The sequence below is a fragment of the Strix uralensis genome, chromosome 13 (genome assembly GCF_047716275.1).
Source record: "Strix uralensis isolate ZFMK-TIS-50842 chromosome 13, bStrUra1, whole genome shotgun sequence".
Lineage (NCBI taxonomy): Eukaryota > Metazoa > Chordata > Aves > Strigiformes > Strigidae > Strix > Strix uralensis.
The window spans coordinates 24,572,828-24,600,059 of NC_133984.1; the positions used below are offsets into that span (position 1 = coordinate 24,572,828).

Consider the following 27,232-nt stretch of genomic DNA (forward strand, 5'->3'; position numbering starts at 1 on the left):
ACAGAGCCGAGCTGACGCTTCTCCAAGCCAGCGCAGGACAGAGCTCCTGCCTGGCTCCCCAAGCAGAGCTCTCCACCTTCGCCGAGCTCCCCAAACAGAGCTCACCCAGCAGAGCTGACCAGCTGATGTCCACTTGGCTCTTAAGTATTGAATCTCCCCCAGCTGTGCAGGGCTGACAGCCCAATGCCTACTTGCTTCTTAATCATTGACCAGTAACACATGATTTGACTCTTAACATATGGAATCTCCCACAGCTGCACTGAGCTGACACTCCCACATCTCCCCCTTCCTTGTTTTACAACTGCACCTGGAAAGGCTTTATCAATTAAGCTTTAGGCAAACCTCAGAAAACACAATATACATAGAATAATCACAAAATAAGGAAGGTAACTCCTTGAGGGGCGCATTACTCCGGTCATACAAGCAGTTTCTCTACTGATTACAGTTTATCCCGTCACACAAGCCTTAAGCTTAACAAATACTCCAATCTACACTATTTTTAACTTTAAAAAATACTACAATCTGCATTATCTTATTATTTTCCTTAGGCTTAACAAATACTACAGTCTACATTATTTTTAACAAATACTACAATCTACATTATTTCCTTAAGCTTAATAAATACTACAGTCTGCATTATTTTATTATTTTCCTTAAACTTACCAAATATTACAATCTACATTATTTTTAACTTAAATACTACAATCTACATTTACACAAAGCCATTGCTTGTTGACCATGTGGTGTATCCAGAGATTTCCCCCTTCTTTGTTTTTAAATCAAGACTCATAGATTCTTAAGCTTTTTAATCTCCTGGGGGAAGGATGCTTATGTACATATGACTGTGGTGGATTCCAGTGTACCCAATCGTAATTCACTTTGTCTTCATCACAAACTACGTATCTTGCCCAAGGTGAAGCACGATAGAGGAGTTCACCATTTTGAGCACAAATCACCACTTTGCATATCAAAGAGCCTGCTGTCTCAGAGCTGATGGTTTCCTCTATGGCCAGAATGGAAGAAACAAGAATCTGCACCATCAAATTTGTTGAGACCACCTCTGGAGTTTTTTGATACACGGCTGTGCACAGCATCCAGCAGAACAGGGATGCCCATTGAGTGAGCAACATCAGTCATTTCTTTCAGGTCATCTGGAGTTCCATAACGGCGTGATACTGCAAAGCAGCTTGTCACCTGATAACCAAAACTGGCACAGTCTGCATGTTCCATAATACTTTAGTATACAAATTAGTCCTTTTAGAATAGACAAGAGACACCGCATCACAGTGTCAACACCTTCTGTAAAAAACCGTCGCTTTTGGTGTTGAAGGGAAGCCGGGATGGACGATGGCATTGCCAGATGGCCACAGGCAGTCGCTCCGTGGCAGGGGGGGGCCTCGGGGAGGCCCGAGGGCCGCCACTGCCAACTCTGAGCTTGCAGGTGGGGAGATGTGAATGCTGGGTACAGCCATGAGCGATTGCCTCCAGTATAGCTGTTGTGAGTTTAAGTCTGTCCTCATTAACGCTCTTCTGTAGTTCTTTAATAACAGAAAATTGCAGTCCTTCCCAACGTGGCTGACGTCCTGCCTCATAAATTAGAGGAGCAACAATCTTTCTCGCCATGTCCATATCCCCTTGCGCCAAGGCTTCTTGCCTCACTTTTCCCCACGGATCATCCCCCGCTAAGGGAGGACACAGGCCAGGGTCTAAAGGATTATCGCAGTCAAAAGACCCAGCACATAAACCTTGCTGCAGGGGTTCAGAACACGTGTCCTCATCCTCTGTCTTAACAGACTGACCGCATTCCTTATCTTGTCTTTTTATTATCTCAAAAAGAGTTCTCCATGTCGGCAAGAGTTCTGCCGCAACCTGATACCCTCGTGTTGCACACTCCCACAGTCTTCCTCCTGCTTCCTCCCATGTCAGAACAGTGAATGCAGTAACCGCAGCTGCCACCCACTTTAGAATTCTCTTCAAGGCATGCGAGTTAATATGCACCTTATATTTTTCTTCCGAGGATATTAAACTCCCCATCACTCCCCCCAGCTCACCTTGCTCACCCTGCAGCGGTGATTGATGCCGGCTCCTGCTTCCTCACAGCAGCTCTTAAATTCTGTGAGGTTTGCCACCGCAGTGATCCAAGCTGGTCACACTTATCACCGCCTCACACGGGGCAACATCTGTGGCAACTGAGGCACGGACTCTCCATTGAAGTGCAGAAGGAAAATCCTTCATTATTACAATGGTACACACTTACGCTCTCGCTACCTTAGCTCTGACTTCACAATAAGCAAATCAGCAGCTAGACAGTCATCAACACTCTTATCCCACAAACAGTTCCATACTACACAGGCAGTCTCGGTGCTGCCATTTTCTTCACCACACTAGCACAGCCTGGTATCTCTCTTCCAAGGCCTGTTTCTCCTCCAAACCTCACTGCTTCTCCAAGCCAGCGCAGGACAGAGCTCCTGCCTGGCTCCCCAAGCAGAGTTCTCCCAAGCAGAGCTCTCCACCTTCACTGAGCTCCCCAAACTGAGCTCCCCGGCCAATGTCGATTTGGCTCTTAAGTATTGAATCTCCCCCAGCTGTGCAGGGCTGACAGGCCAATGCCCACTTGCTTCTTAATCATTGACCAGTAACACATGATTTGACTCTTAACATATTGAATCTCCCACAGCTGCGCAGAGCTGACACTCCCACAAGATGCTGCCTGAAGAAACGCTGTAACACCCAACCCCTGCCCTGCCATTGAGGCTGGACAAGCTGCCACAGCCAAGAAGCAGCAGTGCTCCAGGTGAAAGGCAAAGCAAGGAAGATGAACCCAGTGGTGTGTCTCAGAGGGGTCCAGGAACCCAGGTGGGTTAAGAGAGTAGTGGGGAGAGAGGAGGAAAGGGAACGGGGGGAAGAAGGCGCTCTGAGGAGGACGATACCGTCAGAGGGCTCATTCGGGAGCTGCTCACAGGTTTTGAGTCTGGGCTGAAGTCCAGAGCCAAAGCCAAGCCCCAGGCCCGTGGCGAGCCCCTTCCACAGGGCCCCGTGTGAGCACTCCCGGGCCCGCGGGCGCGGGGCCACGCTGCTGCAGGACCAGGACCGGGCCCGGCAGCAGGGAAGAGCCGCACGCAGCGGCTCCCGCCCCGACCGCGGCCCCCCAGCACCTCCGATGGCCCCGGTGCAGCAGCCGGGAAAAGGCGGCCTGACCCCCGCGGGCACCGGGCAGACCGGCCCGAGCAGGCCCCGCCTCCGCCGCCACGTGCCCTTCCGCCTCGCTCACGTGAGCTCCCCTCACGTGACCGCCCGGCGAGGGGGCGGGCCGCGGTGCGCGCCGCTCCCGGGGATTGGCGGGGGCGTGGCAGGTGCGGCGCCGCGATTGGCCGGTCGGACAGTCCGTTGCCGCGGCGGCGCGGCGGGGACCATGGCGGCGGTGCGGCGGGTGCTGCGCTGGGCTCTGGCGGCGGCAGCGCTGGCGGCGGCGGCGGCGCTGGACAACGGGCTGGCGCGGACGCCGCCGATGGGCTGGCTGCATTGGGAGCGCTTCCTCTGCGCCACCGACTGCGCCACCGACCCGCGCCGCTGCGTCAGGTACTGCCGGCGGCGGGCGGGGGTGCCCCGGGGCCCGGCCCCGGGAATGGGGCGGGGGATACCGGCGCCAGGGGAACCCCAGACACCGGCCCTGGGGCTGTCAGGGTTGGGGACAGGCGGCCTGGCGCCGTGCTTTGCGGCCCTGGCACCCGATGCGCCTTCCCCATGGCAGGGCAGAGAGCCGGGCTCGCCCCTGTACCGGGGCCTTCCCCGCGCTCCTCTGCCGTTCGTGTGCTCGCGGCCGGCCCAGCCTCTTGGCGGAAGAGCGGCACCCGGTTGCCGTGTTGTTGCCAGAAATCGGGCTGCCACGTTCTCCGCTTTCTTTCCTGGTGGTGCTGCCTCCCCGTGCCCAGCGAGCAGCTCTTCGTGGAGATGGCCGACGTGATGGCTGCCGAGGGCTGGAGGGATGCGGGCTACGAGTTTGTCTGCATTGACGACTGCTGGATGGCCCCGACACGCGATGAACACGGCAGGCTCCAGGCTGACCCAAAACGGTTCCCCAGTGGGATCCGCAAGCTGGCCGACTATGTGAGTGCCACCTGCCACAATGCAAGCAGTTCCAACAGTCGGCAACCTGACCTGCAGCCCTGCTGGGAGCAGGGGAGGAGAGGGAAGGCCGGGTGGGGAACGACTGCGCAGCTGCTGTGCTAAGGCCCTGCCTGCCAGCGTGGGGTTTTGCTTCCCTCAACGCCCCAGCTCCACTATCTCCTGCCTCACGGCTGCCCCATCCCCTGTTCTCTTTCTGCCTGCAAGCACAGGTCCACTCCAGGGGGCTGAAGCTGGGAATCTACAGCGATGTTGGGAACAAGACGTGCGCTGGCTTCCCTGGCAGTTACAACCACTACGACCTGGATGCCCAAACGTTTGCCTCATGGGGTGTGGACCTGCTGAAGTTTGATGGCTGCAACTCTGACACGCTGGAGCTGCTGGCAGAAGGTAGGCGTGGGCTGGAGGCAGCACTGTGCCATGGGGTGGGAGTATTCTGCAGGCAGCAGCAATTCTAGGCCCAGGGTGGGCTCCAGGGAGTTGCTTTTCCCTGAGCGTACTCATTTAAGGGATTTGCTTACAAAAGCAGGTATGAGACTCTGTTCGCAAGCCCAAGGTAGTGAGTGTTGCTGGCCCAAGTGTTTTTTACCTGTTCAGCCTCCTGGAGCTTTCACTGGTGTGCACAGCTTGAAAAAGCAGCTTTCTCACACCAGAGACCACATCATGCTGAGCATGGAAATATCGACTGTGTACTCTGGGGGCTCTCTGTGCAGACTGCTGCCTCAGCTCTTAACGCAGCAGAGGCTTTGCCCTTCTGCAGTGCCTGTATTGGAGAACTCAAAGCATTTCACACACTTAACCCATAATCCCTTTGGGAGGCCATATCAACGCAGATCAGCTTGAAGCTAGAACAGCTTGTGTCAGCTGTAAAAGGGGCAGTTATCAAGGCTTTTAAGAAAAAAAATGAAGGGAATTCTGGCATGAAAATCCGACTGGGGTTTTCGTTTTAAAGTATGCCAGTGTAAATCCCAGTTCAGAAGTTATTTGCATGCAGGCTGGCAAGTCAGCAGCTCACCGTGCCAAGGGGGCTTGGCTACAGACTCTCTGCAAGCACAAGCAAATCCCAGTACCGCAGGAGCAGATCTGTGGAAAGAACGATGCAGCTCGGAAGGTGGTTTTCTCTTGACTGGGCTTTCACTTGCTGGCACAGTCAGCACCACGGTGTTCGGCAGCAGGAATCCTGCACACGCTCCTGGTTCTGCCTGGCAGGGAGAACCTGCCCAAGGGACAATCCTCTTGAAGCCAGCTGGTGGGGCATATGCCAGCTGCCACAGCCAGGAGCACAGCTCAGCCCTGTCACAGCTGAGCTGAAAGCTCTTCTTAGATCATACATGTAACCCAGATACAATCCACTTGTATTGAACCAGTTCCAGGCAGGAGAGCAAACTTTTAGTTCCCTGTCTGCTGGTGAAAAGGGACTTAACAGGGCTGTCTGGGGACAAGGACAGGAAAAAAGTAGTGCTTTTGCATTCCTGCCCAGTGCATATGGTGCGAATGCCTCCTAAGAACATACTCCTGCAACATTACCCAGCAAAGCTGAACCCAGCAGCTTGATAGATACCAACTTGTATTTCGCAGATACCTAGAGGAAAAAATACCATACAGCAAAACTGCAGCCTTGTCCCATGACTGTATGTACAAAGAGATCAGCAGTCTGGGAGCGATAAGCCTGCCCACGACCTGTAGCAAAGCTGTGAAGAAGCTCAACCTGTCCTTAGGAGGCAGGAGACTGGCTGCAGACTAAGCTCCCCTGTCCTCCCTGTGCTGTTTCAGCCACGATAATGTGTTCAGCCTTGATTTTGCAAGAGTGGAACTGAAACCTGAACCTGTGACACTGGATTAGTTCCTCTGTTTGACCAAGGAGCTTGTGTAACCTCTGTCTGTCCTCTTCCCTTAGGTTACAGGCGCATGTCTCTGGCCCTGAACAACACTGGGAGGAGCATTGTGTACTCCTGTGAGTGGCCTTTCTACTTGAGGCCCATACAGCAGGTAAGGAGTGTTTCTTAAGGCTTATTGTGGGGCTGAAAGTGAAAAGAACAGAAAAGCATTAAGACTGCAAAACAGCCACCCAAGAAACTTGCTGCTCTCTGGTCTGACAGAGAACAAGACTGTAAGGTGAAGGAAAACCACTTTTTCCCCTAGAGCCCTGAAGTATTCCTGAGGTGAGTCATTACTCTGCTGAAAAGAATTCAATAGGATCCTGCAGCATGAAGGCACGGCCCAGCTGGAGCATGCCAGAGGACACAGCAGCATCCATCTGCTTTCTGTTTCCAGGGAGCCAAGCAACAAAACGCTGGCAATGCAGATACACAGCTAGCGGATAGTTTGGTGTTACTCCTCCGGGACACGGAGTGCTGCAGACTCAGCCTTACAGTCACCTCTAGGGACCAGGAGAGAGATTTTAGGACAGCGTATTTAATAGGAATTCTCCATATTGTTTGCTGACAGATTTCTGCCAGCCAGGCTCCGTGGCCAACATGTTGCTCTGCACCCATAGCTGGCTTCCCCTGTGCCACCATGACAGGATGGTGCCATTCCCTCTCCCTGGGAGTTAAATGCATTAGTCACTGAAGGGTGTAAACCCAAGAAATGGCAGTAATTACTGGGATGTCACACTTTAATCCCACTGGCCCCATCACACCTTCAGTAAAATAGCGCTCAAAGGAATTTTCTAACAGAGCTAGGTGGCCACAGCTCTTCTCCCAGGGGAAGCAGTAGCGTTGTCTGGAACGTGGCAGACTGGAGTTACTGGGCACAAGGTGTCCTAGGGAACCAACATGCACTAGGTCATGCAGAGAGCGGGTGGTCGAAGGTGTTACCATAGTTCTCCCCCAAACTATCCCTGATCTAGTCTAGCCTTGTGTACAGTCCTCTTCTTGTACAGCCAAGCCCTCTGGCTAATCACATTCATTGTTTTGGCAGCCCAATTACACGGAGATCAAACAGTACTGCAATCACTGGAGGAACTTTTTTGACGTCTATGATTCCTGGAGCAGCATCAAGAGTATCTTGGACTGGACGGCACTTCACCAGGACAGCATTGTGAAGATAGCTGGGCCAGGGGGCTGGAATGATCCTGACATGGCAAGTAGAGCAACACCCACCTCCCTTGCGGCACCAGCAAAAAAGTCTTTTCCACAGCTGTAGGCTCAGAAGGATGGGAAGGGAGGGAAGCATTGAGGGGAAGGGCTCTGATGGGGTCCTAGGATCAAGAACTTGATGAGAAGATCCCTGGCTGGAAAGGGAAAGAGAACTACAGCTACAGACAGTGCCGAGGAAGTCTCTGTAACGCAGCCTGCAAGCAGTGCCAGCTCCGAACACAGGCATGGCAGAGGGAGACAGTCTCGGAAGTGCTGATCTCCCACCAGAGGGAAAAACCCTGGGTGCCAGGCTAGATGCCAGCATTGCAGGGAAGGAATAGCTGTATCCAAAAGCAGATTCTTCAATGCTGCCTAGCCAGTTAAGGATCCTTCTTTAGCTCCACCAGTAGTTCATCCTAAATTGCTACACTAGTCATGCCTTGCCTTTCCCAACCAGCTGGTCCTGCTCCTGGTGCTCAGCCTATCTAACCAGTCCCCAACTAGGGGTCCCACCCTCAGCATCCTGTCATTTACCAGTGCTCGGGTTGGTGGCCCAGTTTCTCCTCAGCAGGCAGCACGATTGAGCATTTTTGTTTTCTTGTCACAGCTGGTGATTGGAAACTTTGGGCTGAGCTGGGACCAGGCGGTGACTCAGATGGCAATGTGGGCTGTGATGGCAGCTCCCCTCTTCATGTCCAACGACCTGCGGCACATTAGTCCTGAGGCCAAGTGGCTGCTCCAGAACAAGGAGGTGATCGCCATCAACCAGGATCCGCTGGGCAAGCAGGGATACCAAATCACCAAGGTACAGCAGGACCAGGCCGGGGTGCAGCGTGGGGCACAGGCAGCCAGTCTCTCAGCTAGGGGACACTGGGAACACACGGGCTACAGAGGAGTGCTCAGTGTTTGGGAACAGAGGCCCAGCGAGCCTGCTTGTTCCTGAAGTCTGATTAAACAGGCATGAGGACCACCAGTTCTGCCTCCCCTAACATAAACACTGGGTTTATTTTCTCCTCTGCAGGACAAGAACTTTGAGCTGTGGGAGCGGCCCCTATCTGGCCGAGCCTACGCCGTGGCAGTGCTGAACCAGCAGGAGATTGGGGGACCCCAGAACTTCACCTTCCCCCTCACCTTCCTCGGCAACGGGCTGGCCTGCAACCCAGCGTGTGCCGTGCAGCAGGTCCTGCCAGCCAGCAGGGACTGGGGGGTTTACAGCTGGGTCTCCTCCCTGAGCGTGGAGGTGAACCCAACCGGCACCGTGCTGCTGAAAGTAGTAGCGCTATAGGAGGCACAAAGACAATCTTTCTGTAAGCCTCGAACTCTGTCTAAACTTCTTGTCACAAGAAGCCTGTCTCCTTCCTCCAAGTGGGGTGCCTTCATTCTCTCCTCAGGCTTTCACTACTCAAGTGCTTCTACGTGGACTTCGAACCTTCATGGACAAATACCCATCGCTCCATCATCAAGAGCTAACAAAGAAAGGGGTGCTGCTTCTCTTCTGTTTACCCTTTCTCTGGCACCTCACCTAACTCCTCCAAGGGGCCGTAAGGGCCCCAGCAGGGCAGCAACTCCCGTTGGTGCCCACTGCCACTACCAGCCAAAGAAATGCAAAGGACACATGCAGCATCTGACACCTCTCCGTGACCGTTTCAGGGACAACAGGGGAAACCCACTGCCTTGCTTTTGCTTTGCCAGGCTGGGGCATGCAGTTGAAGAACAAGAAAAGCTGCTCCTACCCCTGCAGAAGAAACCCAGCACTCTCCTCAGAGCATGGGCAACTCCTGACAACTCCTTCTGACAACTCAGGGGCTGGCCTAAAGCACCGCACTTCTTAGCAACTGCTCTTGACAGCTGCCTGCTTAGTATAAATGTGATTATCATGCCTTGGGCCTCAGCTTTTGAGGGTTCCTCCTTACCCCAGGAGTCTTCCCCTCACCACTGGCTGTCACTTCCCTTTAGATGACAACTCCCTCCACCCTTCGCCGGGGTCCCCCTTGCTCAGGGAGCCGCCTTCCAGAAATACCTGTGTGCTTGCTGTACTGCTGGCAGTAGCCTTTTGGCTGAGTCACACAGGTCCTTCCAAAACAGGAGATGGATACTTAAACACTCACACAACCATCACGTCCAAGTATGTTCTCTTCTGACTACTACACAATCAAGATATCTTGATTTGTTCTTATTTCTGTGATTAAACATTCTGTGATAAACACAATCTTTGATTAAAATGTCCCTTAAAAAGGCTTTTTCTTAGTTTCACTGTACAGCATGGTCTCTGAGATTAAATCAGATTTTAGATAACAGGCCAGTTTGTTCTAGTCACTAAGTTCTTGTGAAATTTGTCACAATTACTCCAAACAGCACTGGGTAAAGCTGACAGTGTAGCCATACAGTCCATCTCCCAGGCGGAGGCCAGTGCTGCTAACAGCTCAAGCAGCAGGAGTTTGAAAATGCTAATCACATCAGCCAGTACAGAATAAGCAGAAGCACATGTTCCATTACTGTTCAGTGACTGAGCGCTCTCAGTCCCTGTGAAGAGGCATTTCTCCATCCTCCAGCTCTTATTTTCACTACAAGAAAGTTATTCTTAAGAGAGCGCTCTGCATCGCGTTCCCAGCACCCGCTGGCAGTGACCTCCCTGCTCCCAGGAGCACAGCACTGCCTCGAGGGGTGATCCTGTCCATGTCAGGTACCACACTCAGTCACATCTGAAACTTAGTGCTGTGCTTCAGCTTTTTCTTTTAAGGAAAATTCTAAGGGGTGCCAACAGCAGTCAGAGAGCCGCGTCCTGGCACACCATCGCCATGCGTGACAGCACAGGGCTGCAGGAATCACGGGCACGGAGCTGTCCCTCATCTCCGAGCTACCGTGACACACAGGTCCCCACCACGCCGCAGCACGGAGCCACTGCTCGATGGTGCAGGGGACACTTCACCGGCTGGAAGCCCCCGGTCCCAAACCCACGAGCAGCTCCAGCACGTGCGTTGCCCCTTCGGGCAGCACAAGTGCTCCCCGTTTGTAAAGAGGGGCACAGCCAAGCGCAGGGGCTGCTCCAGGGTTACTCTGGTCCCTACTCCCCGTTGCTGGGTGCGAGGAATCTCATCTGCCTCTCCTCTCAGGCAAGGGCTTGGAGAGGGAAAGAGGCCTACTCTTTTTTTTTCTCCAATCACTACTTCATCTACTAACAATTCAAATTTACCACAGCATTCCTGAAATGGAACTGCTATAATAGAGACATAAACTGTTTTAAATAAAACCAACTGCAGAAGTTTAGAGGAGGCCCTTTTGAAGACTGCCTTCTACCACAGCTCATAAACGAGCCTGGAGAAAAGCAGCAGCACAATGCTCAGGCAGAGAGGCCACTGGTGTAAAAATCCATCAGAGCCTCACGCTCTACATAGTCTAAACCACCTCTTGGTAACACAGGAGGGAGATCCCAGCCATTGGCAGGGTTTTTTCAAAAGCCTTCAGACTGCAAACTGTTCACTCACTGAGCAGCTTTGCAAGCAGCACCTTCCTGTTGGGTTGATGTACTTGCAAGTCCCACCCCACCAACAAGAGAAGATACATAAAAACAAGCAACTGATCATTCCAAATACTTTAATGTGGTCCATAATGACAAGATGGAGCTTAAAACTGGATCACCTGGCCCTGTAAGAAGGAAGAAACAGAGCAAGTTTATTCACCACTGAATGTCACCACCCTTTCTCAGCCACTCACAGTACAGAAACCTACCTTTCTCTTCTTGTCTCCTCCCAGTTCAAAGTGCTTGCACCTCTTAATGGCCAGCATCCTCTTGGACCTGCAGTTGGGCTCCACGCACTCCAGCCTCAGCACAATCTTCTTTGTGGTCTTAGCCTGGGAAGAGAGGAGCAGAGCACATAAATGAACAAAATGTCCGCAAGCAGACAAATTGCTGCTTTCAGAAAAAGCTTGTTATCTGCACTCCTGAAGATTCAGCAGCTCGTTCTCAAACTGTAAAGAAAAATACTCCCAACACGGGCTCCATCTGTTAAAAACAAGAAGGCACCTTAAGCATCTTAGTGGATCTGTACCTTCACAATAAAGGACAGTGGCAAAAGCATTCAGTGGGGCAGGGCTGGTCCCCTGCAGAGACCAGTCATGCTGGAAGAGTCTGTGCCAGCGAACGCACCAAGGAACAGGCACTTCTGCAGTGGGGGAGAACAGACCGACAGCGCTCAAGAGAAGTTCAGCAGAAAGCTGGGCAGAAGAAACACCTGAAAGCAACATGACTGTCAAACCTTCCCCAGAAGAGCAGCGCCACAACGAGCTCTCACAACTACTGAGAAGTTAGATGAAACCCAGGACGACAGAGGGAAAAATCCCAAGCTGCACGGCTACACAGCTGGACAGAGCTGTAACTACCTGTCATACGCCTCGGCCAGTCACCCGTATAATGCTGACTAGGAACAAAGAGAAATGGGGATGGCAACGTACAGCTGCTTCAGGTACCCCACTTGCAGAAACATCTTCTCCGAGGTCTCCCCACTTCCTGGCAGAAAGTCAACTTGAAAAACAGCTCTTTTTTCTTCTTGCTGGAAGGCTTCCTGAATGTCCCCAGCAGAACACCAGGGCTTTCCAGCAACAAACCAAGTAGTTCTATAAGCATAACTAAACAGTTCACACAAAAGCTATAATAAATCAGCCCGCTGGGTTTTCCTTCCCTGCTGTAAACACCACAGGTTTTCCCCCCATCCCAACTATTTGGCAGGAGGTGGAGACACAGAAGGAAAACATGTTGCACAACTACAGCCCCAGGTACCTACACTGAAGAGGGAGGGTGACAGCAGCAGGTTTCTGCAACTCATCTGTAACAGAATGCACTGCTGCCCTTCCACTGCTGCTTTGAGACTCTAAAGAAAGGCCTAATGCAGCAGCTCTTGTTTCCTGGCTCAGCGATATGGATTTCCCCGGAGACAGCAGACTGCAAGAAAACGATGTCAAGTTCTGCAGTGCCCCCAAGAGTTGCACACATTTTGCTTCTACCATACCCTTGTCAGTGAAGACAGCCTCACTGTGCAGAGCCTCACAAACCCAGCAAAAAGTTTCAGTGATAAACTACTAACACTTCAAGAACGTAAAGAGAGCAAGCAGCAGGCTCCCTTTCCCTTCGCCATACTCTTCATCTGCGGCAAGCAATGAGAAAAACACTCTTTACACTAGAAGTATCACCTCCCATCACAGAATTGAGGCTCTCTGCAGAACCTGCTCTGCAAACACATGCTACATCACTCCTGCAAAAAAGAAATAGCGTCTACATGAGGTGGAACAGCAAAGGAAGAGGAGCGCATGTGGCTGGGGAGCTTACACTCCCCGGCCAGCACTACCAGCACACAGCTGCCACAGCACAGCGTGAGCACAGGACTGCCACAGGCTGCAGGAGGCTGCAGTGTCCCCCATCGGCTGGGCGCAGGGACTGCCAGCAGCAGGCCCAGGAGCAGCACTCACCTTCTTACGGAAGATGGGCTTTGTCTGGCCCCCGTAGCCACTCTGCTTCCTATCGTAGCGTCTTTTTCCTGCAGGAAGAGACGGCTCTGTTCAGGCAACAAGTCCAGAGGGGCTGCAAGCACAGCTGGCACTCTTCCCAAACCCCGGCAGCGCTCCCCTGCAGCCGTACAGCCCAGCACAAACATCCCCCCTCTCCCACCGCCACGTGCTCGGCCCACACCCATCCCCCGGGGCCCCCCACAGCACCCCCCGGGCCTCACCCTGGGCGTACAGGGAGTCCTTCCCCTTCTTGTACTGGGTGACTTTGTGCGGCTGGTGCTTCCCGCATTTCTTGCAGTAGGTCCGCCGGGTTTTCGGGACGTTCACCTGGAGGAGCAGGGAGAGGCCGCTCAGCACAGGCAGGAGCGGCGGATGGCGCCAGAAGGCCGCCGCGCTCCGAGAGCCCCTCGGGGAGGCCCCGCGCCGCCGGCCCGCGCCCGCTGCCTCCCCTCGCCCCCCGGCCCGGTCGCCAGCCCAGCGTCCAGAGCCGCGGGAGGGCGGCGGGAGGCGGCGCTGGGCCGGATGGCGGCGGATGGAGGCAGCGCCGCTCCCCCCGCACTCACCATCTTGTCGGCGGCCGCCCGGAGAGAGGCTGCGCCCCGGAAGCGGAAGCAGCTGGGAGCGACTGAGCCTCGAGGGGAGCTGCAGCGCCCCCTGGCGGCGGGAGGAGCAGGGCCGGGGGGGGGCGGGGGGGGGCAGGTGGCCGCGGGGTGACAAGGGTGCGGGTCTGTGGGATGCGCAGGGTGTGGGACGGGGGGCAGGGGCAGGCAGCCGGCAGGAACATGGCGCTGCCCCCACCCCGGCCCCACGGCCAGGCCCCCCGGCCCCCTGGTGCGGGGCAGGCCCAGGCCCAGCCAGAACCCGACAGCCCCGTGGAGGAGACCTGACTGTCTCCAGAAGGAAACACAACTGCTGCTTTTGAGTCAGAAACCAAAAAAAGGGGAACCGAAAGGGTGGGGTTGGCCGGCCCCGTCCTTCCTCCCTGCGTGGCCGACCCGCCGTGCCTCCCTGCCTCCCCGCTGCCACAGCCACCCCCGACCCGCCGGGCTCTGAGCGGGCGCGGGGCGGCGGGCGCAGCGGGCCCCTGGCTGGCCGGAGCGGCGGCGAGAGGGTTTGGTGAGTGCGCCGGGGCACGGAGGGCCCAGGGGAGCCGGGTCCCAGCACCGTGCGGTGCGGGGAGAGGCACAGCGGGGAACACGAGGCTGGCGGTGCGCCGGGTGCCAGCACGGCCCCGTAAACGTCGCTGCGGGGCAGCCATGGCAGCGGGAGGCTGGAGCCTCCATGTGGCACCTGCTTGTGGCCTCACACCTCTGCTCGCCTCCTCGGCGGTGCCAGGGTCCATGGTGCCTGCCAGGGGCGGGAAAGCCATCCCGGGCGCAGGCCACATGCTGCCAAGCTGCGCGTGAGCCGAGCTGGGAAGTCTCAGCCTTGTCCTGCAGCCTGGGCAGCTCTGAGCAGGTGACATCTGACCGGGGGTGGGACAGCTGCCGTGGGGCCACAGTGCCAGCGGCCATGGGGGTGCACAGAGCAGGGCGGTGGGGTGGTGTGGGGGTGCCACTGGGGCTGCACGGGAGCACAGGATCAGGGTGGTGTGCGGGTGCCAGGGACGCCAGGGGTGCTCCAGAGCAGGGGTCAGGGTGCTGACAGTGCCTTTGACTGTTCCTTGCTTGTGCTTTTTGCAGTGGGCGCTGCTGTGGTGCAGCTCTCTGTTCCTGAGTCTCTCCCATGCAGGAGATTCTCTCCTCTGTGCCTCCCACCCTTCATTTTTGTCACCCTCCAGGCTGCACCTGAAACACAGGGGCTGGGGAGTTTGTCATTCCCAGACACCCTGTCGTCCTTCCCACTTGTCCTGAGCATGCCAGCCCCCTGCCAGCCCCCGTTAGCCAGCAGCGGCAGGCAGGCTCGGCTCCTTAGCAGGACACCACGGGCAGGGGCCAGGGAGCCCCAGGACCGTGGTGAGGTACAGCATCCGGTGGCGCAGGGCTAGTGGTGTGTGCCGGGCCCAGTGGTGGTGTCAGAGCACGCTCGGCTGAGGTGTGACAGTGGCAGGAAGTCACATTAGCTGAGGGGACACACACAGGACATGCTTCCACCCACCCACTCGCCACCTCTGCTGTCGCAGCGGGGCAGCGATGGCTGGCTGCGGAGGTGAGTCCCGTGGGGCACCCACCACCCCAAAGGACAGACCGGGACGGATGAAGGCTGGTGGCAGTGCCGGGGAGAGGGAGGCTATGCCATGCTGGGGACAGGGAGGCTGTGCTGGGGACCAGGTGGCTGTGCCATGCTGCGGCAGAACAGCCCTCTGAGATGCTCATCATCCTTTCCTCTCTGGTGGCACTGTCCCAGAGGACACAGCGAAGACGTGTCCCATCTGCCCAGCACTGCTGGCAGTGACCCAGCTGCTGCGACTCAAGGTAAAGCTTCTGGGGACCCGGCACTGCAGTCAGGATGGGCTGGAGCCCAGGGCCGCTCCGCTCAGCCCCCGCGTCTGGTGGGGGGGACACACGATGGGAGCCCCCCTGCTCTTGGGACACAGGACCAGCAGCCACATTATATAGCTCGGGAAACTGAGGCATGGGGTCACTCTGGGCTCGCCCACCACCCCACCAGCAATTTGGGGTCAGTGGCCACTCCAGCCACCTGCCCTGTCCCCAGCAGGGACCCCAGTTCCCTCCTCCCCAGGCCTGGATCAGCCAGCAGAGGCTGGTGTTTTTTCTAAAAGACTCTGATGATTAATTTTTAAACTTTTTTTTTTTTTTTTTTTAAACCAGCCAAACAAGCTGGAAAGGCCTGAGCCATGAGGGCCACAAGGGGAGGGAAGGGGGGACCCTGGGAGCGGGAAGCCCTGCTTGTGTCCAGCCTCTCCGGCTGGGGCAGGACTGCAGCAGCAGGATCTGTGCTGGGAGGGTCTGGGGGGGGGGGGGGACGCCCCTGCTCCTGCCCCCGGGCTGGCATGCCCTGCAGAGAGGCACAGCAGGTGGGACCAGCTTCTTTGGTCCCCACCCAGTCCCTCTCACAAGTGAGCCAACGTGTGTCTCCCGCTCTGACCCACCTCTGGAGGAGGAGGGCTGTGGGCACCAGGGGAGGGAAACAGCTTCTCCCAGGTTGGTCTCCAGAGCTGTGTTTGTAGGAGAAAAAAGGGAACAAGGTGGAGGTGAAGGAAGGAGCAGGGCATGTAGGGGGTTGGACATGGAGGAGTGCTCCAGCGGATCGCAGTTCAGCAGTGGCTCCACACCATCAGCTCCCTGTTAGGTCCAGGCTGGAGGCAGGTGTTGGTTCCAGCCCAGGGAGGAGGAGAAGCCCGCAGCTCCAGCTGCACAGCTCTGCGGGGTGCTGGGACCGTCTGGGTGTCACAGGGCCCGGGCGCAGCATGGAGCGGCAGAGGGAGAGATGGACGGGCTGCTCCAAGAGATGGGCCAGGGTGGATTCCCGGCCCCCTGAAGGCAGGGCAGCAGTGGGGTCCGGGGCTCTCACTGAGCCCTTTCCTGCCCAGGACGCCCCTGGAGAGGCCTGGGAGGAGAGCTTCGCCGAGGAAGGCTGGGCTATCCCCTCTGGGTGCTGGCTGGAGACAGCCCTTCAAGCCTGACCCCAGCGAGGGCGGCTCACAGGGGAGGAAAGGGGGTTGAGCATCGTCCCTGCACTCCTGCGGGCCGTGGTTGCAGGGGGAAGGAAGGCGTTAGGGCTACGCCGTGCTCTCGGCAGCACGCCTCTGCGGCTATTCGGGGCCAGGACCTACCCACGACTTATTAGGGACTGGCCTCCCGCGGCCATCCCTTGCACACTGCCAAGTCAGCGCCTCCCCGGCACAGAGCCTGCGGTGCGGCAGGAGGAAACGGCCCACACAGACAGACACACACGATGTTGGAGGGGAGGAGGGAGCCTGCTGGGTGTTGCTGCTCGGGCTCTGCGCTCCTCCCCAGGGCTACGCTTCTCACAGCCTCCCCGGCTCCCTCCCTCTCCAGCCGTCTGTTTCTGTCTGTCCATCTGCACACCCGAGGGGGCCCATCCAGCACCCGGTGGGAGCCAAATCCAGCTGGGTGGTGGCTTGGTCCGCAGCCTGGTGTCAGAGAGGGGACAGGAGAGGGAGAGGTCGCATTGTAAATACCCCACGCTGACCTGCCCACACACCTCTGCAACTGATTCCCCTGCTCCGTGGGGGTTCCAGCACTCTCTGGCTGCCCCTCAGGCAGGGGGGAGAGTGCAGCTGAGCGAGGTCCAGTGGTGGGCAAGTTTTCAGCTGAACAAGTGCTGTGTCGGTGTTGTCCTGCTCACAGCAACCCGCCGAGCACAGCGTGGAGGAGGCTGGAGGGGCCGACATGGCCAGTGTCATCCTGGAGAGCATCTTCTTGAAGCGCTCGCAGCAGAAGAAGAAAACATCTCCCCTCAACTTCAAGAAGCGCCTGTTCCTGTTGACGGAGAGCAAGCTGTCCTACTACGAGTATGACTTCGAGCGGGGGGTGAGTCGGCAGCCCCAGGGCCATAGGGGCTGTGCCATGGCGGTGCCCACGGGTCACCAGTTGCCCCTTGCCAGCACCCAGCCCCAGGGGTGGTTGGACAGGGACGGTGGTTGGCTTGAGTCTCCCCAGATCTCCCCCTTGGCAGTCATTCGAACCGACCCCGTCTCTTGCAGCGCCGGGGCAGTAAGAAGGGCTCAGTGGACATCGAGAAGATCACCTGTGTGGAGACAGTGGTGCCCGAAAACAACCCTCCCCCTGAGCGGCAGGTCCCGGTGAGGAAGGTCCCAGGGTCCCCGCTTGTGTCCCCCTGCCCCTCACTGCGGAAGCAGGGAGTTCCCCTGCCCTGGGGTGGTGGGAATGGGGCACAGCCCTGCCTGCCCTGGGGGCTCTGCACCCACAGCTCGTACCATACCAGGGGTCTGGCTTGATGCAGGGCGGGGGGAGCAGGGGGACGCCAAAGGCTGTGGGTGCCAGGGGAGATGCCAGCAGCCGAGCAGCAGGATGCCAGCGTCCATCTCTGCCTCTCTCTTCCAGAGGAAAGGAGACGATTACAACAACATGGAGCAGATCTCAATCATCGAACGGTTCCCCTACCCCTTTCAGGTGAGTCCTCACTGCAACCCCTTTGTGGCTCCGCTCTGCCCGGCTGCAGGGTGCTGGGGGGAGGACCCCAGAGGGACCTGAGGGCAAACACAGCATCACTTCCCCAGTGCCAGGTGTCACTCAGCTGTTTGGGGCCGCCCTGGTGCTGTCTGCGCTGTGTGGGGCAGGCAGGTGAGCCTCTGCCAGCCCCGAGGAATTGGGCAGATCTATTTAAGGGGGCTGCTTAGATGGAAACCTGCTTCTGAGCTCTGCCTTGCCCCTTGCTGATGCTGGAGGGACACTGTCTGCTGGCTGCCCACTCAGCCCCCAGCCCAGCTGCCTGCCCCTGCTGGCATCCAGCACGCCCCCCCCTGTGCACCGAAAGTCACAGAAGGAAGTGGAAAGTCTCGGGGGAGGGGGCTTATTTATAACCTCTCCGTCACGGTCCCGCGAGCACCGTGCAGGGCCGGCACACACTGGCAACAGCTTGTGCTCTGCACTGGCTGCTTGGGGTGGCCACAAGCCTCGGCTCCCCCCCGTCCTCCCCGGGAGACCCCCAGCTGGGGCGCTGAGGCATGTGGTCCTGCAGGTGGTATATGACGAAGGGCCCCTCTACGTCTTCTCCCCGACGGAGGAGTTGCGCAAACGCTGGATCCATCAGCTGAAGAGTGGTGAGTTTGGGGGCTCTGCGGCTCCCTCGGAAAGCAAACGCAAGCAATGAGCTGTGTGTGTGGCACAAGCCACAGCGCCGAGTTTCTGGGGACTCACTATCTCGTGGTTATATTATCTCGTGTTTATGGAAGAGCAAGTGCTGATCAGAAACTTCTCCCCTGAGGAGCGCACTTGCCCCCACATGCATCCTGAGCTGACACCAGCTGCGCCTGCCTGGGGGAGGTGGACACTCGCCTCTGTCACCCTCTGACTTCTGCAGCACTGCACCCACCTCAGATGAGGCTTCTTGCCCTCTCACAAGCCTTCTCCAAGTTGGCTCAAGCAGGCTCAAAGTTCCAGAGGGCAAGAGGAAATAGCACACACGGCATGCAAGGCGAGGGCAGGGCTGCCAGTGCTTTAGGAAACCCGGACAAAAAGCCTGCTGGAACCTAGGGAGTGTCTCTCCCAACCCACCCCGAGCCTCGCTCAGTGCTGCCGGGCTCAGGCTCAGCTGCATGGGTGCTGTCGCCTCGAGCTGGGAGTGTGTTGCAGCGGCACTGTGCAGAGGGGCTCGGGTGCCTGCAGTCGGCCAAAATCTGCTGGAGCTGCCTGTATGTGTCTCTTGGTGCATGTGTATCTTTCTGTGGCTTTGTGCGGGTGGGGGTGAGATTAGCTGCTCAAATTGACACAGGGAAGTTTGCCTGAGCGAGGCGGAAGCAGAGCAGGCTGATAACGGGGAAGTCGGTTATTTCACGAGAGCCCTGCTGCTCTGCCCCGACAAGCAGCCAGCCCGCTCCCCACTTCCCTGCTATGGGAGGGGGGGTGCTGCGGCAGCTGAAGCCACTGTAAAATCCACGGGGAAAAGGGGAGAGAAAATGCTGGCCTTTTGCTGCCGGGATGCCCTCATCCTGCTCCACCAGAGAGGAGGCGCTCTGCACCCTGCGGAGCTGCTGTGGCCAGCACCCTGCTGCCGTGGTGTTCAGGCACATCCAGTTGTCCCTCCAGCCTGGGGAGAAGTACGAGGAAGCTGGTCAGTGCCTGCCCGGCAAGGAAGTGGTCTCCCAGCAAGGGAAGTCTCTGAGCAGGCAGGGGGTCGTGGCAGTGCCCGGCTCTCCCCATGCACAAGCCAGGCATCCCACTTCTGATAAAAAGGGTTCAAAAGAACTGCGAACTGTCAGCAGCCCAGGGGATGCTGGACTTTTCAGCTGGCAGGAGGGCTGATCGCAGCAGGATTTGGCCTTCCAAGCATGCTTGTGTCCCTTTGTGGAGCTTCTGAAGAGCCTTGATCAAATCTGAGGGGACATCCCTAGCCCTCCCCAAGCTAGGGGCTTTGTGGCACAGGGTTTGCGTAGCCGCAGCACCGAAACACGAGCGATGAGCTGAGAGCTGAGGGAAACCTGAGCAGCAGGGCCACATCTGACCCCGTGTATCGGTAGCACAGCAGAGGTTGAAACGGTTCAATGGGGCTGATCATCTGCATTCAGGGAGCAGAGAGCATTCCACAGCGGGCTGGGGACACAGCCCCGGGTCACGCGCATCTCCCCTCCTCTGCCACAGTGATCCGGTACAACAGTGACCTGGTACAGAAGTATCACCCCTGCTTCTGGATTGACGGCCAGTACCTGTGCTGCTCCCAGACAGCCAAGAATGCCATGGGCTGCCAGATCCTGGAGAGCAGGAATGGCAGTAAGACACCGGGCACCCTCTCCTTGCCCCATCCCCAGCCCCTGGGGATTACTGCAGAATGACGCCAGGGATCTCTTCTCACCTTAGTCCCTTTTGTGTTTCGAAGGTTTAAAAGTTGGGCGGTCACATCGCAAGACAAAGAAGCCTCTTCCCCCCACTCCTGAGGAGGACCAGGTAGGGGCCTGGTGTTTAAGGAAAGTCCACCTGGGGAAAGCCAACATGTTCAGTGACTGACAGGGCATTGCTCTGAGATGTACAGGCCAGGGCTCTGCTCTGGAGAGGGCTGTGAAGATGGTGCCCTAAGGGAGAAGGAGCTTGAACCAGGGGATGGAGCCCAAAAGCCTGGAGAAAAGTCAAATGATCTCACCCCTGAGGTTCCCCAGGGGGAGCTGGGAGGGTAGAGAAGGACTGATAATAGGGTAGAGGAGTCACAGGTAGAGAGAAAGCAACCTTTTGTGAGGACAGGTCTCCAAGGAGGAAATGTTGCAATAAAAAGCGCCGGGGGGGCGGATTGGTCTGGTGGAGATACATGTGGGAGCTGAGGTGAACACTGCGCTGACCTGGCCTGAGCCCACTGCCCTGCCAGGCCTGGGGAGGGTCTGGCCTGGGGAACAGTGTGTCTGCCAGCCTCACCGTGTCCCGTGCTCTCCCTCGCTCTGGGGAAGATGGTGATGAAGCCCCTGCCTCCCGAGCCGGCCCCCAGCACCGCAGGCGAGATGAAGAAGGTAGTGGCCCTCTACAACTACCTGCCGATGAACGCGCAGGACCTGCAACTGGAGAAGGGTGAGGAGTACCTCATCCTGGAGGAAAGCCACCTGCCCTGGTGGAAAGCCCGTGACAAGAACGGGTAAGAGCTCCCACTGCCCGCGGCACTCGCCCCGCCGACGGTGCCCTCTCTGGGTGCCAAGGCCCTGGTGGGCAAACACACCCCTTCAGCATCGCGGGGGTTCAGACAGGCCGCCTGCCTGCGGGCTACCGCCCAGGGTGGCATGTGAGGAGGGTGAGGGAGACTGAAGCAGACTGTGGTATCAGCCCTCCCCAAGCGTGAACCCCGATGGGTGTGCGCCAAGGTTTTTGAGCCTGTTTCTACTCAGCCTTCTGGGGCGGGAACCTGCTTTCCCCTTGGCTTCCTCCATCAGTGTGTGACCAGCCCCTTTTCTCCTGCAGGAAGGAAGGATACATCCCCAGCAACTATGTCACTGAAACCAGCAATTCCCTGGAGATCTTTGAGTGAGTAAGAGAAGGCGCAGGGACGTGGCATGTTGCACTTAGTTGGAGACTTTTTACATTCAGTTCTGTTAACCTACGCAGCCTGCGAGCCCAGCCTGGCTGGGTCGCTCTCCCTCCTACACACCCTCTGAGAGCCCCCAGCCCCCTGACAGCCATCCCTGCCCTGCACCGCCTGTCCTGGCTGGGCCAGGGTCAGACCAGGCTGGGGGCACTGGTGGCTGCGGTGATCTCCCTGACGACTGTGTCCCTGTTCCAGGTGGTACTCAAAGAATATCACTCGGAGCCAAGCAGAGCAACTGCTGAAAGAGGAGGTAAGTGTTGACTCTCAAGGCTGGGTCCTTTCTATGAACTGTCCCTCTGTGGGCTGCTGTCACGTTGTGTGCAGCACGGGACCACCCCTGGCTTGTTCTGGGAGGGGAGTGTTCCCCCAGCAGCCCCAGGAACCATCTCTACCCCAGCGTGACCTCCTCCCGACAGGCACTTCAGGAAGTTGTCCCCCAGGCAGGGACTGGAAGTAGGATTCCTCTGACTTACTGCACCCTCTCTGGCCATACTGTGATCTTCACTCACTTTAAGTCTTGCCTGTTACAGTCATGCCTCCCCACAACCACGCTGGCCCCTCTCCTCTTTCTGTTTTAGGGTAAGGAAGGGGGCTTCATTGTCCGAGACTCTACCAGCAAGACAGGGAAATACACTGTCTCCGTCTATGCCAAGTCCTCTGTGTAAGTGGCTCTAAGAACAGCTTGTTCCTACCTCAGAGGGCCCCTCCAGGCACCCCTCGCCCTCTGCCTGCCCTCCCCATGCTGCTGACCCCACGTAATGCCTCTACAGAGACCCCCAAGGCACGATCCGCCATTACGTTGTATGCTGCACCCCCCAGAATCAGTATTACCTGGCAGAAAAGCACCTGTTCAACACCATCCCGGAGCTCATCACATACCATCAGCACAACTCTGCTGGTTAGTGTCTGGGGGGCGGGGTGAGGTCAGCAGTGTTTTTACTGATACGACAGTATCCTCACCTTCCTGCACTGAAGGCAGGAAGCTTGTGTTCCCTGCTGGAATGTGAGAGGTAAGCGTGGCGTGGCAATCTACCTTTTTGTGTTTCAGGGCTCATATCCAGACTGAAGTACCCCGTGTCTAAACACCAGAAAAGTGCTCCTTCCACAGCTGGCCTCGGCTATGGTAAGCTGGGCTACCTCACAGTTCCCTGGTTTAAGGGCCTGTCTCTACCAGCAGTAACCTTCCAGGGGTGGGGTCCTCGCTGTCCATGGCAGCAGGGCTCGCAGCCCTCCCAAGAATCACTTCCCAACACTCACTGGCCCTCTGGTGACAGTACTGACCAAGAGACGCAACAAGCTACTTTGCTCCCCATCCTCTGGAGGCACAGCTCTTGGATTCCCTGGATTTTTGGAGATGTTTTTTCAGGCAGCGCATGCTCGTGAGCTCTTCTGGGGCTTGCTAGATGAGATGACTGGGAGCAGCCTGCAGGGAGGTCACCTGCACCCATGTTACACTTGCGCTCTCTGTCCTAGGGTCGTGGGAGATTGACCCGAAGGATCTGACCTTCCTGAAGGAACTGGGGACGGGGCAATTTGGTGTGGTGAAGTACGGGAAATGGAGAGGCCAGTACAACGTTGCTATCAAGATGATCAGGGAGGGCTCCATGTCAGAGGACGAGTTTATCAACGAAGCCAAAGTCATGATGTAAGTGGTGAGCAGCCTGCAGGTCAGTGCTGGGTGTGCCTTGCCAGAACGGCTGCACTCCTGTGGTGTGGAGGGACAGTCTCAGGCAGCCTCGCACTCTGTAAAATGCATCCAAGAACTTACTGTCTTTGTGCTCGTTCCCCAGTGAGCTTTTCCACCGTCAGCTGGGCAAGGAGCACCTTCCCTTCACAAACTCTCTTCCTTCACAGATGCTTCTTTTGCTGCTTGGCCTTCTAGATGCTCAGAATTGCCCTTCTTATGCCCAACACAGGAACCTGTCTCATGAGAAGCTGGTGCAGCTCTATGGGGTCTGCACCAAGCAGCGTCCCATCTTCATCATCACTGAGTACATGGCCAACGGCTGCCTCCTGAACTTCCTGCGGGAAACTCGGCGGCGGTTCCAGCCTGCTGAATTGCTGGAGATGTGCAAGGACGTCTGTGAAGCTATGGAGTACCTGGAATCCAAGCAGTTCCTGCACCGAGACCTGGTAGGGCTGTGGCTGAAGGACACATCTCCAGCTCAGCGACAACCACAGCATGTCCTAGACAGGGTCCAGCACATTCACCAACATGAGAGGCAGTTCTGCAGCCTTTTCTGGAGATCTTCCCTCTAAGCTTCCCTGCCCACCCGAGCATGGGTGGGATGCGCTGAAGTCACTGCTCTGCAGTGAGTTAGCAGAGATGGAAGAAAGGGCAGGACTAGGTAGTTTTACAGGGGATGGGAAACACATTTGTGGCTAGGGCAGGGTTTGCGTTAGGCAGCACAGGCAGAATCGCAGGCTCAGACATGAAAAGGGACCTCTTGACCCCCATGAAAAGCTGAGCCTGCAGTTTGTCAGGCCTTGGGCTGGCATTGCCAGCTTGCAGTCCTCCTAGGTGCCGTACCTGATCTCCTTCTGGTGCTGCTTTGTTCAGCCCACCAGGGAAGTCTCCCCTCTGTAGATAAACAGGATGCCTGGAGGCCTCTCTTGCTATCTTTGCTGAGGACTTTGTAGCTTGCCCCGGTCCAGGTGAACCTGCAGGAGATGTGAGGCAAAGTGTGAAGTGGGTGGGGGCGAGGTGAAGTTCCAGGTGGTACAGGGGGATGGGCGAGGCAGGAGCAGGTAGGAGTGACTGCCTCCATCTCTCCATCCACAGGCTGCTCGCAACTGTTTGGTGAATGACCAAGGAATTGTGAAAGTATCAGATTTTGGCCTTTCCAGGTCTGGTAGATACCTCTGTGTCACCTTCCCATCTCAATCCCCCATCTCCTCCAGTCTCTCTATGCTTTAGTCTTTCTCCCCACCATCCTCTAGCTCTGTTTTTCCTTTGTCTTCTCCTGTCTTTCTGCTTTATCTGGCTGAACCTTCTGCCCCTCCACTTTCCACCATCCCTTTCTTTCTTCTCTGTCCCTTTTCCCCCTCTCTTTGCTTCTTTCCCCCACCTCTAGTATCCTGGCTGCAGCCTTCTCTCGCATCCCCTTTTTGCTATTATCCCTTTTGACTACTTGTTTGAAAGGGACATTTCTGCCTGTTGAAACCCACGTGGAGTGCAACCTCTGGTCAGTCTGAGAGCTGTTGATTCCTTTTGGGCTTGATGGGTTGCATGGAGGAGTGAAATGTGAAATCTGAGACAGGCACCACGATCCGTTTATCTGCTGCAGGTATGTTCTAGATGACGAGTATACAAGCTCCATGGGGTCAAAGTTTCCAGTGCGGTGGTCCCCCCCTGAAGTGCTTCTGTACAGCAAGTTCAGCAGCAAGTCTGACGTCTGGGCTTTTGGTAAGAGCGTGGCGTTAATGACGTGGACGCTGGGAAGAGAGGGTGCCGCAAGCACAGCGATCTCTGCAAACCACCTTCAGGCACAGGCGCTCCCCTGCCGTGACCTGTCCCTGCTGTTTCCTCTAACAGGCGTTCTGATGTGGGAAGTTTACTCTCTGGGAAAGATGCCTTACGAGAGGTTTAACAACAGCGAGACAACGGAGCACGTCATCCAAGGCCTGCGCCTCTACCGGCCGCAGCAGGCCTCCGAGCGGGTCTACGCCGTCATGTACAGCTGCTGGCATGAGGTAAGTTGCTCTCACCCTCGGTGACGGCTCCCAGCTGCCCTGGGGGGGCTGACACAGCTCTGCGGCTGCCCGGGGGGCGGCTGGCAGGCTGCAGCAGGGCTCCCCCCTCTCTCCCGGCAGAAGGCCGAGGAGCGCCCCACCTTCACGGCGCTGCTGGGCAGCATCCGGGACATGACGGACGAGGAGCCCTGACTGCATGCTGGGCCGGCCCGGCCTGCTGGGCCCCTGCCTGGCGCCGGGGGCTGGCACTGCTGGGCCGGTGCCGCCTCACCGCCTGCCGGACGGGACCTCAGCACCGCTCTCACGGACACGGCACCGGCCACCCGCGGGCGAGCAGGCGCCCGAGGGGCCCTCCCGGCCACCACCGCAGCTCCCGTCACCGGCAGGGCCCCTCACGGCCAAGGACAGAGGCGAGGCCCCTGGCGGCCGCGGTCCCGGTGCCGGCCAGCCCCGCCGGGCTCCGCGGGCGGCGGCTGGCCGGGCCCGTGCACAATAAACGGTTCCCCACACCGACGCCTCCTCGGCGGGACCGGCCCGGCCCGCCCCGCCCCGCCGGCGGGGGGCGCGCGCGCGCGGGCATGCGCGGGGCGCGCGGAAGGGGCGGGGTCAGCGCGTGCGCGGCGGCGGCGCGGCGCGACACGTGAAGGTCGCGGCGGTACCGGTAGCGCCGGTAGCGGGATGGATGCGCCGTCCGCCGCCGGGCTGGGCGGTGCCGACCCCCAGCTCCAGCGCTTCATCGAGGTGGAGACGCAGAAGCAGCGCTTCCAGCAGCTGGTGCACCAGATGACCGAGCTCTGCTGGGTACGGGCGGCCCGCGAGCGGCGGGCGGGGCCGCCGGCTCCGGGGCCCGGGAGGGACGGGGCGGGGTTGGGTCGCGGTGGTGGGGCAGGCGGGCTGGGACGGTGCGCTGAGCTTTGCCCCCGGAGGGGAGGAGGGAGCTGGGGACAAAATGGAGCCGCCGTGGGAGCAGTCCCCGCTCCGGTGAGCCCGCGGGGACGGGCCAGGCCGGGGGGAGCCCCGCGCGGCGGCCGGGGGGATGCGCCCGAGAGGAGGAGGTTCCCGAGGGGGGATGCGGCCGGTGTGCCCGAGGGCTGGAGAAGCGCGGGAAGCACGGCCGCGGGGGGCGGGAGGGTCGGGCCACGCTTCCCCCGGGCCAACGGGTGCCCCGCTGTGTGCAGGAGAAGTGCATGGACAAGCCGGGGCCAAAGCTGGACAGCCGGGCCGAGACGTGCTTCGTGAACTGCGTGGAACGCTTCATCGACACCAGCCAGTTCATCCTGAACCGGCTGGAGCAGACGCAGAAGTCCAAGTCGGCCTTCTCCGAGAGCCTGTCCGACTGAGCAGGAGCCGTGCCCCGGGGGACACCGGCCAGCCCCCGCGGGGCCGGGCCCTCCGCCGCGCCGGCTCCGGGTCACTCTGCCGCCTGAACGAGCCGGCGTCGGCTCTGGGGTTTAGGATTTAATTAAATGCCAGTCTCGGGGAAGTTGCAGCCAGATGAGAGCCCACGACAGAGGCACAGTTGCTCCGCCTCGGGGTGATGTGGCCCTCCCGGCCCCGTGGGCCAGTAGCCGTCTTTGTGCTGGGACTCCAGGGCTACCGATGCTACGCAGGGAGCATTTGGAACTCGCACGCTCAGCGGAACGGAGGGGTGAGGATGCTCGCATCGGGGGGTGCTCCCAGCGCTGATGTGAACCTCAGCTCTGGGCGAGGCCAGCCTGCGACTGCTGACTTACACGGTGCTGCACAAAACCACCCCTCCGGGGTAGATGCTAACAAGCCCTGCGGGCGCCGTCGCTGTGCAGCGCGGTACAGGTACCCTTCGCCAGAAGAGGTTTTGGGCACAGGGATCATCCGAGGCACTGTCACTACTGGAAAATACTTTCAGGCTTCCATAGGTAAATCATTCATGTGGCCAAGTGACAGATTTTCAGATTGCAGCACAACTCTGTCAATACTGACTTGCTCCATTAACTGCTTTCCCCTGGTCAATGTAATAAATATTAACTGGGTCAATTTTTAACATGAGATTCTCCTTTGTTCAGGTAGATGACCACTGAGAATTGGAAATCTGGCCTTCTTGTCACTCCCCCTCCTTCCCAGGGATCCCGTTTATTGCAAAATTAGTAGGGAGAGGGCATAATTGTCTTCTGGCTAGAAGGTTTGCT

The 27,232-nt window shown here is 57.7% G+C and overlaps 4 protein-coding genes across 8 annotated transcripts; 3 read left to right on the top strand and 1 right to left on the bottom strand.

Annotated features, from left to right (window-relative positions):
- The first annotated feature begins 3,401 nt into the window (after window positions 1–3,401).
- GLA (galactosidase alpha) lies at window positions 3,402–9,444 on the top strand. Of its 2 annotated transcripts, XM_074882778.1 has the most exons (7): window positions 3,402–3,579; window positions 3,933–4,107; window positions 4,338–4,515; window positions 6,023–6,114; window positions 7,048–7,209; window positions 7,813–8,010; window positions 8,227–9,444. In XM_074882778.1, the coding sequence occupies exons 1-7, from the start codon at window positions 3,413–3,415 to the stop codon at window positions 8,488–8,490; spliced, it is 1,236 nt and encodes a 411-aa protein (XP_074738879.1). In that variant the 5' UTR covers window positions 3,402–3,412; the 3' UTR covers window positions 8,491–9,444. The 2 variants fall into 2 exon arrangements, with proteins under 2 accessions (XP_074738879.1, XP_074738877.1); XM_074882776.1 differs by lacking the exon at window positions 3,402–3,579 and having other exon boundaries at window positions 3,591–4,107.
- A 1,338-nt stretch (window positions 9,445–10,782) lies between these two features.
- On the bottom strand, window positions 10,783–13,312 carry RPL36A (ribosomal protein L36a). Its single transcript, XM_074882414.1, has 5 exons — window positions 13,271–13,312; window positions 12,929–13,034; window positions 12,669–12,736; window positions 10,935–11,057; window positions 10,783–10,850 (listed from the first exon to the last, which is right to left on the bottom strand). Exons 1-5 carry the CDS (start codon window positions 13,271–13,273, stop codon window positions 10,830–10,832), a joined length of 321 nt encoding a protein of 106 aa, XP_074738515.1. The 5' UTR covers window positions 13,274–13,312; the 3' UTR covers window positions 10,783–10,829.
- A 293-nt stretch (window positions 13,313–13,605) lies between these two features.
- On the top strand, window positions 13,606–25,576 carry BTK (Bruton tyrosine kinase). Of its 4 annotated transcripts, XM_074882413.1 has the most exons (20): window positions 13,606–13,823; window positions 15,054–15,121; window positions 16,982–17,164; window positions 17,338–17,436; window positions 17,699–17,767; window positions 18,336–18,417; window positions 19,955–20,083; window positions 20,190–20,257; window positions 20,749–20,930; window positions 21,251–21,313; window positions 21,570–21,624; window positions 21,953–22,035; window positions 22,145–22,272; window positions 22,423–22,497; window positions 22,848–23,019; window positions 23,291–23,507; window positions 24,157–24,221; window positions 24,662–24,780; window positions 24,910–25,067; window positions 25,188–25,576. In XM_074882413.1, exons 3-20 carry the CDS (start codon window positions 17,024–17,026, stop codon window positions 25,257–25,259), a joined length of 1,977 nt encoding a protein of 658 aa, XP_074738514.1. In that variant the 5' UTR covers window positions 13,606–13,823; window positions 15,054–15,121; window positions 16,982–17,023; the 3' UTR covers window positions 25,260–25,576. The 4 variants fall into 4 exon arrangements, with proteins under 4 accessions (XP_074738514.1, XP_074738511.1, XP_074738510.1 ...); XM_074882410.1 differs by lacking the exon at window positions 15,054–15,121 and having other exon boundaries at window positions 13,742–13,823; XM_074882409.1 differs by lacking the exon at window positions 13,606–13,823 and having other exon boundaries at window positions 13,830–15,121; window positions 16,982–17,145.
- A 99-nt stretch (window positions 25,577–25,675) lies between these two features.
- On the top strand, window positions 25,676–27,087 carry TIMM8A (translocase of inner mitochondrial membrane 8A). Its single transcript, XM_074883189.1, has 2 exons — window positions 25,676–25,868; window positions 26,246–27,087. Exons 1-2 carry the CDS (start codon window positions 25,746–25,748, stop codon window positions 26,405–26,407), a joined length of 285 nt encoding a protein of 94 aa, XP_074739290.1. The 5' UTR covers window positions 25,676–25,745; the 3' UTR covers window positions 26,408–27,087.
- Window positions 27,088–27,232: the final 145 nt, after the last annotated feature.

Excerpts from the sequence above, each read along its gene's own strand:
- RPL36A (XM_074882414.1), bottom strand. Across the intron at positions 11,058-12,668 it reads AGCCCATCTTCCGTAAGAAG|GCTAAGACCACAAAGAAGAT; the intron begins GTGAGTGCTGCT and ends CTCTCTTCCCAG. Across the intron at positions 10,851-10,934 it reads GAGGAGACAAGAAGAGAAAG|GGCCAGGTGATCCAGTTTTA; the intron begins GTAGGTTTCTGT and ends TCCTTCTTACAG.
- GLA (XM_074882776.1), top strand. The coding sequence starts at position 3,745 with ATGGCAGGGCAGAGAGCCGGGCTCGCCCCTGTACCGGGGCCTTCCCCG. Across the intron at positions 4,516-6,022 it reads GCTGGAGCTGCTGGCAGAAG|GTTACAGGCGCATGTCTCTG; the intron begins GTAGGCGTGGGC and ends CTCTTCCCTTAG. Across the intron at positions 6,115-7,047 it reads ACTTGAGGCCCATACAGCAG|CCCAATTACACGGAGATCAA; the intron begins GTAAGGAGTGTT and ends TTGTTTTGGCAG.
- BTK (XM_074882409.1), top strand. The coding sequence starts at position 14,944 with ATGCTGGGGACAGGGAGGCTGTGCTGGGGACCAGGTGGCTGTGCCATG. Across the intron at positions 18,418-19,954 it reads GATCCATCAGCTGAAGAGTG|TGATCCGGTACAACAGTGAC; the intron begins GTGAGTTTGGGG and ends CCTCTGCCACAG. Across the intron at positions 23,020-23,290 it reads AACGAAGCCAAAGTCATGAT|GAACCTGTCTCATGAGAAGC; the intron begins GTAAGTGGTGAG and ends TGCCCAACACAG.
- TIMM8A (XM_074883189.1), top strand. The coding sequence starts at position 25,746 with ATGGATGCGCCGTCCGCCGCCGGGCTGGGCGGTGCCGACCCCCAGCTC. Across the intron at positions 25,869-26,245 it reads AGATGACCGAGCTCTGCTGG|GAGAAGTGCATGGACAAGCC; the intron begins GTACGGGCGGCC and ends CGCTGTGTGCAG.